This window comes from Phalaenopsis equestris, unplaced genomic scaffold (assembly GCF_001263595.1).
Source record: "Phalaenopsis equestris unplaced genomic scaffold, ASM126359v1 Scaffold000006, whole genome shotgun sequence".
NCBI classification, from domain to species: domain Eukaryota; kingdom Viridiplantae; phylum Streptophyta; class Magnoliopsida; order Asparagales; family Orchidaceae; genus Phalaenopsis; species Phalaenopsis equestris.
In genome coordinates, this window is record NW_018164448.1 from 1,984,170 (window position 1) to 2,002,325 (window position 18,156).

Genomic DNA, 18,156 nt, shown 5'->3' on the forward strand with positions numbered 1-18,156 from the left:
GTGTAGGTTTTTATTTTTGGAAAACGCTTATTACCATAGCGCTTTTCTAAGATATTTAATTCTTTCTGTTTCAAGTATATTCGTATTCAATTTTGCTTCCTTTATTCTTCCATGTTGATTCCATGTAAGGAATTAGTATGGTTTATTGATTTTCTACACTCCTTTTGATGTAGATTCTGGATGATTTATAAAAGTTTTGTTAAATATTTGGAGCAAGCTCAAAGTATTATTAGTACTATGACTGCTTTGTAGGTTCTGAAATTGTATCAGTATGTTTAGAAACTAATTGGAACTTCGAAACCTTTGCACCCAATTTCCAAAGATGATCTTTAAATTGAAGTGGTGGACAGTTTAACATTTAATAATTTACATCAAGCACCATGATGCAAAAGCTAAGTATTTCTTTATTGAGTTCTATAAATATGTCCAATAATTTCAATTGCTTTTCCAACCTTTTACCCTTTAGAGGATTACTTTGAAGATAACTTTGTTATTTTTTTTTCTTTTGTTTTTTTTTATTCGTAACTAATATAATTGAATTCTTGCCTTGCAGGATGCTTTGCCAGTGAAAGAGATGAATCCTGCAGAGCAGCACTGCAAGATGGCTGATGTTGTGCTATGTCTGGGAACTAGGTAAGCGGTAGCATACTATAGAACATGCAATAATTTATCCTTTTGGTTGCCTAATATTTTCACCTTGGTTAATAGCATCCGTTAAGTTGAATATTTAGTTAAATCTAACTAGATTTTATCTTGGTAGATTGTTGCTCCCCAGACTAAAAAAGAAAACTGTACCATGTGCAATAGTTTTTCACCATTGTGATGTACGGGGAAGAGTTGATGAACACAATGTTTTCCTTGCATCGCAGAAAGACTATTTCTATACTTCGAATCATTAATTTTTTGATCAAAATGGCGGCAGCCTAACTCTGCTCCCTTCGACGCTCTAATAGGATTCACAGAAAGTAAATGGGGACTGTTTCTTTTGCATGAGGCTCATAATAATGCGAAATTTAAGAATGGGGTACTGATTTAGTGTTGGCCTATTTGATGTGACTGACTTGAACCCACACACTCTTAACTTCAATATTATGATAAAGGCACTTAATCCACGCTCTACTATGTACTCATACTTATAAGAACCAAGTCTAATCCGTTTATCTGTAGTTTGTTCTCATTTTAAAATTCATTGCTTCTTGTACATGAACAAGGGATTGAAAGAAATTTTTTTCTCCTTTTGTTTGGCCAGCTAGTACAAACTTGCCCCAGATCTATGGTTGGATGAATTAACAAACTTGTAATTATATCTACTTTTAAAATGCATCACTTAGAATAATATTGCAACACTATATGAATAAATACAAATTCAGAATTTGTGCACTTATAGGCCCTCATTATGACTCACAACAATGCCATATATGTGGTTGTTGGTCAAAATCATGATTTGCTATAGCTATTGAGGTGGGACATATATTGATAGAAAAAAAGAAGTCTTTAGATAGTATTGGCTTACTCAAGTAGTTTAGCATGATAAATATTGGTGAATGTGGTTCCTTTCAAAGAAAACGAGATCTATTAAGTGGTATGCTTGTTATTATTGTTTTGAGGAAATGAATTGTCATGCTGGCGATATCTGTTGAGGTTGTAGGCTCAGTTGGGATTGCATGTGATTGGGAAGGCGGTGTATGATCATATATGGTAGGAGAAGAAGGGAATAAGGCAATGTCATGATCATATGAAATCTAAAATAAAAAAAAAACCTCAATGCTTATTTCTTCATGAAGTAATTCTTTGATGTAAGAACTTCTGCTTTGATACCATTTGATGACAAACATTAGAAGTGAAGATATAGATGAATCTAGGCATATTACAAAGAAGGGAGGAATCTATGAAGAAAAAGTTGGATAGGAAAATTGGAGAACATAGAATAGCGGTGTAAACAAGTCCAACCAGGCTCGATTCATGAAGGCAACAAAATAGTTTACATAAGAAATTGCTTATAGAAGTGTCAAATTTATGATCAATTTAATAACTTTAAGTAATTATAGTATGCTTGAATATTTTTTGAAGTTTGAAGGCTTCGCTTCAAATGTTATTTGGCCAGAGTTTATTTTTACATTACTACTTATTTTATTAATGAACTTAGGTAAAATATCTAGCTTGATTTAAGCCAAAATTCTCCAATGATAATAACGAGACATTATAGAGCTTTGGTGACACGGAGTCTGATTGCAAAAACCGCAATCCGATGGGAAATCTGTGATATTGCAGATTGCTAGTAAATCCCACGGCCCATGCGGGTGCCGAGTCGTAGTGCTACCTGATTTCAAATTTGAGCTTTTCTTTTCCTTTTTTTTTTCTTTTATTTCTTTCTTATTTCTCTCTTCTAATTAGGGTTTCTTTTTAGTAGGGGACTATTTATATTTTTATTTTCTTGTTTTGAGGACTTTTGGATATTACTATGTTATTTGGAGCTGTTTTTTCCTAGTTTTCTCTATCAGAGTGCTTTATTTTTTGATTTCTTTCAGATGGTGTGTTTTTAGCCTGATTATGTGGTGATTTCTCCTGGAAGTTTGAAGACCTCCATCGTTTAACTTGCAACAAACTGCGGTTTTTCCTTCCATGTAGCTATCCCACTTTCATCCATGTTAGAAATTCAGTTGTCATCCCTTCTTGCACTTTCCTTACCCATCCTACCCCATATCTATTCATTTTTTTTATTCTTTCACACCTTCTAGGAGCCCTCTAATGGTATCATCTTGTATTAGAGCTCGACAAACCAAATTTTTTTTTATTTGGTGTTTTTACACCTACCATATCTTCCACCAATACCCAAACCATTCCTACCATAATTTTTAGCCCCAAACCTAAAATTTTCATAATCCAACTTTCCTACATCCACCAAAATTTTACTTTGACGCCTACTACCAAAACCTAAGTCCCCAACTAACCTTAAATTGTAATCCTATATCCGTCAAAAATCTAATATAAAGGAAATGATGTCATGCTGCCAAAGAGAAAGCCTCAACAAGGTATTCAAAAACTTGCTATGGAGGATATGAAGCAAAAAAACCTCTAGCTACAATTAATCTTTGTCACCTTTGAAAGTAGACAATCCAATGATGTCGCCCATAGCCACAATGGTGATTCTAGATTGAGTGAAGGAAGTAAATCCATTTCATCAAATTTTTTCAATGATGAACCAATACTCGGCAATTTGGCTTGAAATATCAAATGGTCATAAACTTGGATTAAAAGTGGATTTATCATATTTTGACGGTCGTATGAATCTGGATGAGTTCATTCAGTGGTTCTAGATAGTAGAATAGGACTTTGAGTATCAGGATATTGGCAGAAGGATTAAGTTAGTCGCTATTAAGTTAATGAAGAATATTTTTTAATGGTGGGAAAATTTAAAATGCCTACACCAATGAGAGGGAAAAAGTAAAATTACTACCTAGTCCAAGCCAAAAAGAAAAATAGCAAGTACCCATCAACACATTACATACAAGACATGTTTCTGAGACTTCATTAGTTACAACAATAAGATCTCTCAATAGAAAAAGTACCCACTCATCTGAGTTCGAGTAGTTTATGTTGAAGTGTGAGCTAGTGGAGCTCGAGGAGAATACCATAGCTCAATATCTTGCGGATTGAGATCATCCATTGGCAACATAATATAATTGCAAATTTATTGGATATTACAAGATGTCTATGCCCTAGCCTTGAAGGTGGAGAGACAATACAACGGTAGTAGGTTTACACCATCTAGTGATTCAAGTTGAGCCTATGATAGAGACTCCAATAGGATTAACATTGATTGTCTTAGAAGATAGTTAATTTGAGGAGCCAATACTAGAAAAGGGACGACACTTTTTGAAGGAGATGTCAGATATGTTGACTGTTAGTTTACCTCTTGATGGCTATCACTGAGAGATATTCAACATATCATAGACCTCATTCCATGATCTTTTCTGTTAAGCCAACTCGCTTATGGGATGCAACCAGTCGGGTACGAGAAATTATAAAAATATGTTACACACTGGAGGGTTAGATGCTTGATTTGTGAGAGTACTAGTCCAGATGCTGCTCAAGCTTTGATTGTGCCAAAGAATGATGGTTATTTGTTATACCAGGGTAGACTTTGGATGGACTCATGTATTTTAGAGTTGTCTTTGGTAGACGCGAGCATAGATTTAGTAGTAGAGTTTCCCTAGCCAAAGGTAAATCACTTGTAGAAGCCTCTAGAGAAAGAAGGCCCTCTTAGCCTGGGAGTATGACGTGGAGCATCTAATTGTGGAAACCACGATCTGATCACAAGAAATCCGTGATATCACGAATTACAAGTAAATCCCGTGATTTGCGCTGGTGTCGAGTTGTAATGTCGCTCAATTTTAAATTCTAGGCACTTTTTTTCTTTTTTGATTTTTTTCTATTCCTTTCTTCTAATTAAGGTTTTTTTCTAGCAGAATGGTATTTATATGTTTTTTTCTGTTTTGAGGGCTTTTGGCTATCATTATATTATTTGGAGATAATTTCTTCTTGTTTTTCCTATTGGAATACTTATATTTAAATTTATTTCAAGCGGCGTGTCTGTAGCTTGATAGAATTGAAGCGGTGATCACTTTTGGCCGTTTGAAGACTTCTTCCGTCACCCCACTTGCAACAAACTGCTTTTTGTAGCAAAAAATTGTTGTTTTTCATTCCAGTTAGCTATCTCGTTATTATCCAACATGAAATTCAGCCGTCATCCCTCCCACTTTTTGACTCATCATACCATATATCTATCCATTTCTTTTATTCTTTCACACCTTCTAGGAGCCCTAAAATGATATCATTTAGAGCTTGCGAAGTATTATAATTATCTTTCTATTAGGGCTACGACTACCTCGAGTATTTTTTAGAAAAAAATCTTCTTTCTTACCTAAAGCAGGTTATATACTCACCAAAAAATAGAATCATATATGTTTAAATTTGATCCTATTATTGAAATCAAAGTTCATGAATTTTCTTTAAATGATTTAAATGCATATACAAAGTTTACTATTACATAATGATCTTAAATCTAATTTTTGTTAATTATGAATTTACGTTGAATTGTATACCGAAAATATTTGTGAACCTAAACACAAAGTTGAATACTAGTTAAAAAAGAATTAAAAAGTGAATTTAATAATAAGATTATTTTTTATTCTAAACCTCAATTAGATTATGAATTCTCTTTAATTTAAAAATTGAAATCATGTATGCTGTTGAAGATATATCAATTCAACAATATATTGATGTAACTTTAGATAAATTATCTGTTGTATATGTTGATGCTGATGAATTAATTAAACAATATGATAATGTAACTCTACATTAATTTTCTGCTGGGATTATTTTTATGACTTGAATCAATTTGGTATTGATTTTTTTTATTGTTCTTGATTTATAAACTCATAAAATAAGAAAAAGAGAAGTCAAACTGCATCAGCATTTTTGAAAGCTTTTAATTAACTTTTGGTTTTAGAAAATGTGAAAAATAAAAATTCCTTCCATCAGGTTGAATTCAAATTCACATAACTTATGATGACTATTCTTTAACTACTTGATTTTTTTTTCTTTTCTTTAAAGATGACGTGCATTCATTTGATAGACTCATCATATTAATTGTTTTTCAATTATTAGAATACAATTTTTTTGGAACCTAATAAATATAAAATTTAAGTTTTCTTCAACATCTCCTCCTTAAGAATTAGTTTGTGTATCAATGAAAAAGCATATAATTAATTTAGTATCATGTTATGTTGATTATCCATTAATAATATGGATGATTTGCTTGCAATGTTTGCAGGAAACTTGTTAATTATGATAATTATAATTTTATTGAAGATGTGAATGTAAGATTTGTGAAATCCAAACTTAGTGATATGATACATATTGGCGTGTTTACATTTTGATGGTTTCTTATAGAAATCTTGAGAAGCTAACAACTAGAAAAATGAAACTGTATAAAGCCCTACAAAAAATTGGGATATATGCTTACAATTTATAGATTTCAGAATATTTTAGTTTAGGTTCAGCTTTTAAGGTATCATATTTATCGTTGTATATCATATGTCTTCAACAAATTCCTTGGCTTCTCCTGTTTTCTACACTTGCTCTTTGTTGTTCCTTTATGTTTCCATGACCATTCTATGTTTTTTTTGTTGACGGCTTCTTTTTTTTGTGGAGTCGATGATACCGGAGTTTAACCCAAAACATGACGTAAGACATGAATTTATTAATAACTTAAAAGAAGGGTACAATATGATTGTCGAATTCCGAAAGGATTACAAACATGACACTAGAAAAATAGGAAGTAAATGACAAACAACACGCAACACAAACAAATAAAGACTACCCAACGGCTGGCTGGTGGTCGGCGAGGAAAATAGCGATTGGAAGGGTTCTTTAGGGAAGCATAGGATTGGTGGCCTGCTAGCTGGTGGTAGGCGGCTGCTTGGAGAGCCAGACGGGTGTTGAGAAGAGTCGGATGGACTGTTGGAGGGTGGTTGGTGAGGGAGACAGCGGCTGGAAGGAGTCCCGAGGGAAGTAGCAGAGCTGACAACAGTAGGGTAGGGGTTTGCAGTTGTAGGAAGAGAGCTGGGAGGTGGCAAGCACCTGTAAGCGAGGGCTGTGGTTGCTATAGGAGAGTTGGGAGGTGGCTGGCAGCTGTATGGGAGGAGTTGCGGGGCTGTAAGAGAGCTAGGAGGTCGTTGACAGCTATAGGGGAGAGGCTGCAGGGGTTGGGAGATGGAACGACAGTTGTAGGGGAGGAGCTGTGGGGGCTGTAAGATGGAACGACAGCTGTAGGGAGGGCTGTGGTTGTTGTAGGAGAGCTTGGAGGTGGCTGACAGCTGTAAGGGAGAGGCTGCGGGGGCTGGGAGATGGATCGACAATTGTAGGGGAGGAGCTGCAATGGTTGTAAGATGAAATAACAACAGAGGAGAGGAAGTATGGCAAGATAAATATCTCGGTGGGGTCAAGATACAGCCGGAGTACCACGCGGACTCGTGGAGGCGATCACCGCCTCGGACAAGGGACAACCGGTGTACTACCTTGAAGTTGGATACAACCCTCAAGAGGGAAAACACTCAGATAAAACTGAATTTAGATTTCATAAAACATCTTCTAACTCAAAGCACATCCTCTCCTATTTATAAAGAGCATAACATATCTCAGGAAACACTAAAATAAGGATAATAAATTCAGATTTCAGATTTGAGGAAATAATTTAAATTAGGAAGGAGAATAAAAATTAGATTTTAGTTTTAGGAAAGATTTTAAATTAGGAAAGATTTTAAATTAGGAAAGATAATAAAAGATCAGATTTCAGTTTTATGAAAAGCTTTTAATTAGAAAAGGCCTTGAAAGGAAAGTAAGAAAAGAAATAAAGGAAAGTAAGAAAAGAAATAAGGGTAAAAGGAAAGGAGGGAAGAGGAAGAAGGAAAACCTCCGTGTCAGTTGATCTTCTGTATGTATGGTTCATGAGGATATCCTTCTTCAGCCGTGTTGGTTTTCCTTATCATGCATCCCTATTGAGCTTTTACTATGAGATTCCTTGTGATATCGCAACTAAACTTTGTCATTCGTAATCTTTTGTTTTGCTTTTATCGTGGTATCCCTTGCCTACAATTTTTTATTGTAAGTAGTGGCTAGAATTCCAGATTTCATGCCAACAACTCTATGTGATTGTTTGTTTGATTTTATCAATGGAAAATTTTAAAGGAAGCTTTGCGGTTATGAGTAAGTCTTTGGCATGCACAAAAGAAAAAAAAAAGTTTTAATGTTAGTTGGATATGTTATTCCTTTTGCTTCCAAGTGATGGAAGGTTCTTTTACAAGCATGAGATTTACTTCTTTTCATGGTAATTTTTTCATGGTTCTAAATTTTGTTCTTAGTTTGGTCATGTGATTGATTTACTCAAATTTGATATAATGTGATTTTTGAAGGGTGCATTAATTTCATTTTGCCACGTGTATTCCTTCATTTTGAAATTCTATATGTTATTTGATTAGTTCTAGTAGAAGGCCATTGGTTCTTTTTTTTTTTTTTGGTATGAATCCATTATTTTTTTTTTGTTTTCATCAAAATCAGTAAACAATTGAATGTTCTTAATATTTGATTTGCATAAGAATCCTCAAACCTAAGATGGCATATATTAGTAGATCATGAGCGTTTGGTACGATAAAGTCATGGCTCGCTTACAGAAAATGGAGTCAATACTCCATGTATTTAAAATCTTATCATTTGGCCCTTTGTGCTTTTTCTAATGTATAAATTGCCCCTAGAGTCAAATTTTGTTTTTATAGAGATTTTTTTTTAATAATTTTAAATTTTCTGTTAATTTCATTCACGTAACAAAACTTTTGACATAGTTTGAATGCTAATTTTTTTAGCAACATATCCCTATATATGGTACTATATTGGCTCCCAAGATAAAATGCTGATCTTTCCTGATGTACTTTATTTTCATATGGCTTGCAAGTTTATGAATTCATGGGTTGATGTGTGCCTCAAAAGGTGGAGTTGCACCATAGTTAAAAAGCTTACAAGCTTCAAGCAAGCTAATTGAATACACATGAGATTGACTTGTAGCTAATTTTATTGCCAACCTCATATTTGTGATCAAGATCTCTCGCGCTTATTTAAGGTGGGACCAAAGATTATGGTATTGACCAGCTTCTCATCTCCTGGAACCTTTTATTACATGGATACTTTAGGAATCGATGGTAACAAATTGTAGTCCCCATTATTAGTGATTGGATCATTATTCTTGACACAAAGTCTAAGGTTGAAGATGATAGTGATGCCTTTCTAGTGGTGGAATTTAGGTGGAAAAAAAGAGAAATAAGAAGACCATCGCTCGTGCTCTCATTAAAGTCATGAGAGGAGTTGTTGACATCTATGAAGCTTCAACACTTGAATTGAAATGTGTTATCATCGGTTTGCATGAGCTTGCTTGGTCTCATGAATTTTTTTTTTTAAGTGCGGGCTCGTCAGATTTGTGGCAAAACTTAAGGTAAACACAACTGTCACCATTAGATGAATCTACGATGAATATTTTTCTTATTAGAACTGCAAGTGGGAGGAAAGATGAGGAAGGTCAAGGGTTTTTGGGATTGTACTTTTGATTAATGTCTTTGTTATTGGAACGAACTCCTTGGAAGAAAATTTTGTGTGATGAATCAAAATAAAAGGTTTTTAAGCATATTGACCACGTTGGGTGCCTCAGATTTGCCAGGGATCTAAGTGTAATTTAACTTCAAATTGGTCAAATTTTATATGAGACACTAATGGAATAAACTCTGGGACTTGGAATAAATAATAGTTATTTAAAAAAAAAACTTCTGGGACTTTAAATGGCTCATTTGGTTTTTTGAATTTTTTTGTGTCATTTTGCATTAAATGCTCAATTCTGTGTTAGTTAAGTTAGCATAATAATATATTTCTTCAATTTGTGTCATGAAACTCATTGATTAGTGCGATATCTTTTTCAATGTTACATTGCACCAAAACATTTCTCATCTCGTCCTAAGTTTCATGGCGCGTATTGACCAGAGTTTGTATTAGTATAAAATTGGGTTAAAAGTTCTCTAAATTTAAATAAAATCTTTTATGGATGTCCCATAATTTTTTCACTGTATCAGTTTTCTTTTGTAAATCCTTTTAATGATACAGAGCCTAAGCAGGCTATGGCCAATCAATTAAATGAGTCACATACAAACATTCATATGAAATTTCTGTCTAATCAGACTAATATTTTATATGATACTTTTTTTTCTATTTATTTTCCTATTGGTAAAACCTTTCAATTCAATCTCCATAGTGGCTTAAGTTCCTGAAACAATTTTTTTAACATTTATTTTTTTTTTTTGAACTTTTTATTTCTGTTCAGTAAACTATAACCTCATAAATTGAATTTTAGCTAAGATGTAATTTAGATAAAATATATTTGCTGTATTCAAGTTTAAGTGAGGTAAATATTAGATTACCAATCTCCACAATTTTGCTCATAGGCCTCATCAAGATTTCAAGTCCTTTTAACTTTGTAGGTTTTTCATATTAAGGGCCTGTTTGAAATGATATATTAGAAACCTATTGATAAAATATTTCTTGTTCGCTGCAAACTTTTGGGGTTTTGATGTTTTCATCCAATAATTTATAGCTTATTTACGGGCTTCTTGTAAATTTCATTTGTTAAATTAAAGATCTAAAGTATTTAGCTTTTTTTTTTAATTATTATTTTTGCATTACATATGCTTTTGGGATAGCCTTCTATTTTTATTTTTTATACTTTATTTTATTTCTCGCATACTTTATGCAGTTTACAAATAACTCCGGCATGCAACTTGCCACTAAAATCCCTCAATGGAGGAGGAAGAATCATCATCGTGAACCTTCAGGTTTGTGCTTGTTTGAAATATATCCTCAAAAGAGCATGATGGTATGCAATACAGAACCACCAAGTGTTGTCATTTTGTGTCAGTTCAATCTGTCGAAATTTGGAGAAACATTTATCTTTTCTGGAAACGAAAGCTTTTTCATAAATTCAAATCCCTTGAATTACTTAATTTAGCTTAGCTTTCAGCTAGTATGGAGCATACATCCTAGTAATCTGTTTGGTTGTATTATGAATGTCCTATACTCCAGTGTATACGTGCATAAACAGGAAAAGAAAAAAAAAAGGATGATAAAAAGTTAAGTGTTATGAAGTGACATCGGTAATAATGATCTAAGCTACTGAGTACTGTGTTAGCACACAACACAATTTGGCAAACCTCGTAAACTGCATCTTCTAGAATGTTAGAACCAAGACACATCATGATTTGAATATGTCAATTGCTTTTTCAGGAATTGAAATTATTCTGTATACTTTTTTAATTCTTGTGATGCAAGTATAAATTGCAATAAATTGTTAGAACAGGAAAAGAAATTTATAGTAGTTATTATTACTATGAAAACACAACTTCAGAGCTAGAATGGATAAGAATGTAATAGTTAACTCTAGGGCCAAAGGAGCTCCTTTAAGCTTAATGCTCATGATCGTTTATGTTGATTAGGAACCTTATTCAAAGTTTTTCCATATATTTTAGCTTTAAAGCATGGTAATTTTTGAAGGTTTTTCATTATTTAAGGTTTTCTTGTGGCAGTGAAGTTGCTAAATGGTTGAAAATAAAGATAAAATTCAGTCTTCTTTTTACCTAATGCTTAAAGGCAAGGCATTTTGAAAATCTTTCTTGTAACAAAGATTATTTAAGTTTGGCCTGGCTTTTGAAGAATCTTAAAAATGTAGCTTTGGTTATTCCCTGTGATGTGGCCACCTTACATATAAACTTAAAAATTATCATTGTTAAGTCTTACTTGTTGCATCAATAATTTCTGTATGGTTACTTGGATCCTCACAATAAACCACTTGTACTTATATTAAAATATTATCACATTTCTGTGCATTTTTTAAAAAATTAAATGAGATCCATGTTAGAAATATTTTATTTTATTGAGAAATTTTTAAGCTGTCTTACTTCTCTTGTATACTAAGGTAGTTGTTGAGATTCATGCTAGTTACTATATATATATATATATATTGAAAGCCCAAAAAGGGGCTAATATATTAAATATAAAGAAAGATACATATACAATGTGTGAGAGGACCCAGCATAACACCCTGCCCAAACAAAAAGCCACAGAACGTTTCAAAACTAGAAAAAATAGAAAATACAATAGATACTAAAATAAAAAATAAATAAAAACTCTAACAGTGTCGAAATACATAGTATCAGGCGGCTAGAGTGGCTAAAGAGCGACCCAATTTGATATTGCCTCTGCCTCTAATTTTAGGGAAGGAGCAAGCTAATAAGTTGGTAAGAAGATTGTCATTGCCAGTAGTAACCAATGTTTCATCCAATATGTTCCCGAGTTGGAGTCAGTCTCCATTCTTCTTCCTCCTGGAATAGACCTGTCATTCCTCATTCGAAGAATCAATCTGATGGGGTGGTAGAGCTGAAGTAGAAGGAATACCAACCGTAGTACCCACAATAGGTTCTAGTATATGTGGAGTATGAGTTGCCTCTACATCAGATACATTCTAAATAAATGGAGCTACGAGGCTCTCCTGATTATCAGTCTAAACACTATCATTTGTAGGTAATAGTCCATCAGTATTGTTTTCTATGGGGTTTGAAGGTGTCAACATCATAACACTCGCAGTAACAGTAACAACAGGGGCAATAGAATCAGACACCAAAATCTGTCCTGTGGTAGCCTTCTCTCCAGGTGGTACAGATATATCCTTAGATCCATCCTTATTCACTTGATCTTTAGATTTCAAATTCGGGTCAAACTTATGACATTTATCAAGAGTATGCCCAAACATCTTACAATGAGAACAATAAGAAGGTCTATGTTCCATGACAATTTGTTGCCAATATCCATTATGGGTTGTGCTCAACCAGACTTCAATAACTTCAAACAAAGTAATATCTCTTTCCATGAGTATTCTGACCACAGAAGGTCTGGTATGGTTGAAAGTGGGTAAATCAAGCTTCATAGGGTTCCCAAGTATGACACCAAAAGAGTAAATAACCTCATGACGAAAAAAGTGGCAGCTTGAGACCAGGTAGACTAAATCATATCGGTACAGTAGGAGGTTCATGATTGGGTTCAAAATCAGGAGACCACTTGAGTAGCTTCATAGATTTACCAGCAATGTTAAGATATTTTTTTGGAGAAAATACGAGTGTAGTCTTCAGACACGGTTAACTGAATCAATACATGTCTCCCATCCATGAGCCCCATTTTTCACTTTCCTGCTAATTTGATGTCATCAAAACTTTTCCTGATAACTTCCACAGCTGGTGTCCTCACTGAAATTTTCCAATGAGAACAAATTTGAATTTGTTAGTCAGGGTTGAAATTTCTGACGAAGAGAAAAAAGTGTTGTCTTCCCACTCTTTTTGCTTGCATTCTTAATAAAGGGGCAGCCACCTGTACCATCACGATTTTCCTTATAACTTGAGAGGAAGACAACCATCGTCTGCCCCTAAGGATTACCCGCAACGTGGGCAAAAGAGGTTTTGTCGGGTTCAACCGAAGAAGGTGGAAGCTCCATCACAGCAAGTCACAGCAAGGAGAAGAGCTTCAAGTCGGACAAAAGAGGTCGGGGGCGAAGCTGCGCAGAAGAGAGTAACTGCAAATGATATTTTAATATATATTTCTGAGCATTTTGCCACAACACTATTAAGGAGTCGTCTCCAAGGTCAAAGCCATGTGTTTAAGCCAACCAATATTTTGGTTAAACATTTCCTTGGAAAAGAATTTGTTGATAATTTCCTTGATTATACTTTTCTTTCAGAGAACGTAAAAACATAAAATAAATAATTAATCCTCAAACTATTGGTGTTGACCGCTCAAGATATACAATTGTTCATTCTAAAGGCAAGAGAACTTCAAAGTCAAATAAGTTTGGCTAGAATTTTCCAATAAATTTATTATAACATTGTGCTAATCGATAAAGAAAGTCCATATATAACTTCCAATATATAAAAGAAATCCTAATTAAGGATGAAAGTATTCTTATCCTTATTACATTCAAATTAATTTAAAAGACAAAAAAAATCTTTCTTAATTTGATTTTAAATTTTGACAAGAAGCATGCAAATGCATCCTTTTGTTTACATTATTTATTCTGTTTGTGTTTGCCCTACGAGAAACTCACCCTATCTGAGCTAATTTGATTGAATAGTTAAATCATACTTACGGTAATGTTTAAACTTGTTACTGAATGTTTTTATACAATACTCCTTTTAAGTGTTCTTAATTAATGTGTTCGTCACAGAGCATAAGTCGACTAAAAGCCACATACTAAGATGGTTTATTAAGTGATGCCGGAGTTAACCCAAATTACAATAAAAAAAATAAATATTATTACTAAAAACAAATAGACGGTTACATACAATTAAACACACTCGAAAAGAAAAATACAACACACACAACACACAATCTCACGTTAGGACGGATTCCGGGTGATAGTGGCTACAGTCAGAGGACTTGGTGAGGTGGCGACAAGGTAGGGAAGGAGTTTCTGGGCTGTGGATGAGGGGATGACAACGATTATGGGTGGTTGGAACAATAGCGTGACAAGGGACAACGGTCCAAAAATCGACAGTTTGCAGTTTGGGATAGCTGGATAGTAGGAAAATAACAAAGGGAAGACGTTGCAGACGCGGTGACGGTGGAGGGCAGTGAGGATGGAGGGCTGAAATGGCAATTACATTGAGTATGGGGCTGTTGAAAGGTCGTGGTTTGTCAGAAACAACAAGAGGGAGGAGTTGGTGGCTAATTCGGAAGTGCAACATGGAGTGTGGAAGGGAGGTAGTTGGGGAGAGGAGAACTACGGAAAAGAACAACAACAACGACTGTCCTGGGTGGCTGCAACGAGGAAAGAGGTGTAGCAGCAAAGTGAGGGGAGCGGGAACTGAAAAGTTGAGGATAAATACTTCATCGAGAACAAACTACAACTGGAGCATCACTGGACCCTTAGAAGAAGGTCACCACCTCAGACGAGCTACAGCCAAAGCACCACTCACCTTTAGATACAACCTTAGAAGGGAGAAATCAGGACACTGGCGACTATCCTGAACAGAAACATGAAAAAAGTCCCAACCTAAAGCATGATAATAGGATAATTCAAGGTTGTTAAACTCGGACCGGACATTGAACCGATAGAAGAAGAGGTTCAAGGTTCAATGGTTGAACCAGGATTGAACCAGTTCAACCAGATGACCTAATAAATCATAAATATATTTAAAAATAATAATACATAAGATTTACATCCCATTCAATTCATATGTATTTGAATAAATGATACCTAAAATTCAATTTTAATATGTGTCATTTTAGCTATGCATGAAAACATTTATTTCACTTTTTAAAAATTAAAATAGTGATATTTTTTATGTGATGTGGATAATTTGGTGGTATAAATGTAAAATAAAAAGAGTTTAGGTGTTAGATATGTAAATAAATAAAATTGAGTGGTATGTATGCAAATTGAATTTCTTTGTAATATTGATTTATTTTGATGTGATATGAGTGATTTGGGTGGTATAAATGTAAAAAAGAGAGTTTAGGTGTTAGATATGTAAAGTACATAAAATTGGGTGGTATGTGTGTAAATTCCCCGAACGTTTCCTTAGAATCGGAGTCGGTTCACTGGTTCGGGAGTTGAATCACCGGTTCAACCCTGTTCTGGGCTGTTCTATGCGGGTGGGGATGCTAATTGAAACCGGACCCATGTTCGGTTCACAGTCGAACTTGTCGAACTGGCAGGTCCGGTTTGGTTTTCTAAACACAGGGATAATTAGAGTGGACCAAGAGAACTGGCTGACTTGGCGTAAAAAAAATCTGGACTGGTTTGGTCTAGTTACGACTCAGGGCCCATTTTCCATCACGCGACTTCCCACGTCAGTCTTCATTCATCGGAATGCATCCCTTTCCCCATCATTTGGTTGATAGATTTGATGGCTACCTATTGGTGGGGAGGGTTTGATGAGAAATATTTACAATATGTTGATGAGAAATTATGATATTGTGTCTTGGACTCACTTAAATAGGATTAGAAGAGGTGTTCCTAAAGTTGTGAGGTTGGAATCTCAAATTTGCATCTAAGCCCTAGATAATGGGGATTATTGTTTATTTAGTTACCTCATTCTAAAGAGGATCTTAATGTCCAAAGTTAGTTTGCTTTTGCCCCTGTAATCTTCCTTTTTACCGGTTGTAAGTTGTAATATGAACCGTTTGAAGAATTAGATTACATTTTGACGATAATTTGTAGTGTTTGTTTATTTTATTTTAATTTGATTTACCACTTAAAGATGATTGTGGGAACTGTATCTCAAAATTGACCAATAAATTTGATCCTAATTCTTATGATGTTTTGCAGCCAACTCCTAAGGATAAAAAGGCTAGCCTTGTCATCCATGGCCAAGTAGATAAGGTAATTATACAATAAAGTGTGCCCATTTTTTTATCTTTTATATAGCATGCATTTATCTTGATTTGTTCCATGTGGAGAATTGTTTCTAAAAATTCTATCATTATTTGTTTTTTCAAACGTAATTCATTTATTGATTGCCATGGAAATACATTAAATTATTATGCATATGCTTTAACAGGAATAGATATCTTACTCAAGCTATCAGTGTTGTTTTAATGGTCCTCTTTCTGGAGTTCTAGTCCACCTTAATTGCATTAAATTGTTTTGCTGATATGAACATACATGAAAAATCTAATGATATGCAAATTGGAACAATGTTTGGTTTACCAACATATATTTTGCTTAAACCTATTTTAGAAAATATATATTTGAGGAGCCGTTGGATCAAATAAGGTATGGATAAGAAAAATTAGATGCCACGGACTCATTCATTATGAGGAAATATCTCTCTCATGGATTCATATACAATAAAGGGAAAAAAAAACAAGCCCATGTATTGGTTCCTAGGCATCAATCGATGATCTTTAAATAATTAAATAACATATAGCTAAAGACTATTTTTATTATTGCTATTGTAATTATATCTGTTTTTTTATTTCGTGTATAATTACCCATTGAAAGAAGAACAAACTAAATTTTCCTAGCCACATCTTAGATGGCAAATTGAAATTGTTTGTGGGTAATAACCGTTCAAAATGCATGTGTTTTTAGGGATTGATTTTTGCTCTAGCGATTAGGTTGCCACTTATGTCCATCTTCCTGATGTTTTATTCTATCTAATTTGCTTGACTCATATAATCACTCTTCCTTGAAATTTTTGTGCAAGTGTATCGTGTATCATCTTAGATGGCTAGTTAAAAAATCAATATTTTTGCTTTGGAACAATCTTTTGAATTGCAAGATATATCTTGCTTGAACGTGGAATATATATCTTAAGTTGGCTGCTTGAAAGTATAAAATTATTTCTGCTGATAATGTTCTAGCATGTTATTACAATCATTCTTCTTTCAAGCTGGTCAATGATAATATTTGTTGCTATTAATACGGTTGACGAGTTACTTTGTGTCATTGTTTATATGGCCACATAAGCAGCATCACTATGAACTAAAATGCCTGAAAGGACGAAACTCTTGAAAACTGCACATTGTTTATGATAGGGAAGAACCAGGTTTAGGATTTTCTGAAAGAAATAAACAAACAGTTTGATATTAATATTTTTTTCCGTTGTTATGTCCCTTTTATTTGCCAGAATTCTATCTAATCCCTGCATTACTAACTGCCAAAATTTGACCATCAGGTTATTGCAGGTGTCATGCACTTTCTGAATCTTCAGATTCCTCCATATGTTCGTATTGATTTTGTCCATATTAACCTTAAGCATTCTCCAAGAAGTAAGTTTAAGCCCTCTGATTGAACCCCTCTTCTTTTGGTTATTGGTAGGGTAGTACAAAAACTTTTGCTTTTATTTTTTTAATATTTTTTAACCCTTGTGATTCTTGTTTCTATTCATTATTTAATGTACTTCTAATAAACATACTGAAAATTATCATCATCCTCATTATCCTTCACATAGCAATGTTGCGCCTGCTGTGTGGTTTTCTTTTTCTTTTCCCCTCCTGTTCATTTCTGCCCGGTGCCATATGAAAATGGAAAACATTTCAGATTATCAAAGTCTTAACACATTGTCGGCCGTTTTTTTATTCAACTTGACTTTCGTAGTTTGGAAACGGTGATGATTTTGTGATTTTGAAAATAATTTAAATATAAATATAACTTTTTTAAAGAAGTAACGTTTTTTTAATTTTTAAAATAAGTGAGACCAAACGAGTCTCACATTTTAAATAGCTTAGATGATTTAACACAATACTACAAGCAATACACTTATCCCGAAGAATAAATATATTACTTTGTAATAGGGATTCAATCATCTAGACTAAACAATTTGTGACATCCGTTTGGTCTGCGAAATATTTTTATAAAAAGGCCAACAAGTTCCCCTATCTAACATAAAGATTAGATAGGGTTTATTTTATCTGGGTTCCTGGTTCCCTATAGAGGCAGACCCCTATAGTTAATTATATCTTAAATGATCGAAATCACTTAAGATAACTCTCGATTAAGATCAGGTGGTTTTG

General features: G+C 34.0%; 2 protein-coding genes across 2 annotated transcripts in view; one reads left to right on the plus strand and one right to left on the minus strand.

Moving 5' to 3' along the window:
• Positions 1 to 18,156, plus strand: part of LOC110018182 (NAD-dependent protein deacetylase SRT1) — a 67,710-nt gene that overhangs the window by 37,139 nt on the left and 12,415 nt on the right. Inside the window, exons 7-10 of the mRNA XM_020715411.1 lie at positions 554 to 633; positions 10,352 to 10,430; positions 15,968 to 16,021; positions 17,319 to 17,412. Of these exons, the coding sequence (XP_020571070.1) occupies positions 554 to 633; positions 10,352 to 10,430; positions 15,968 to 16,021; positions 17,319 to 17,412 (307 nt within the window). The remainder of the gene's footprint in view (positions 1 to 553; positions 634 to 10,351; positions 10,431 to 15,967; positions 16,022 to 17,318; positions 17,413 to 18,156) is intronic.
• The window catches only part of LOC110018183 (DNA oxidative demethylase ALKBH2), a 54,512-nt gene that overhangs the window by 13,964 nt on the left and 22,392 nt on the right, over positions 1 to 18,156 (minus strand). The window lies entirely within an intron of this gene.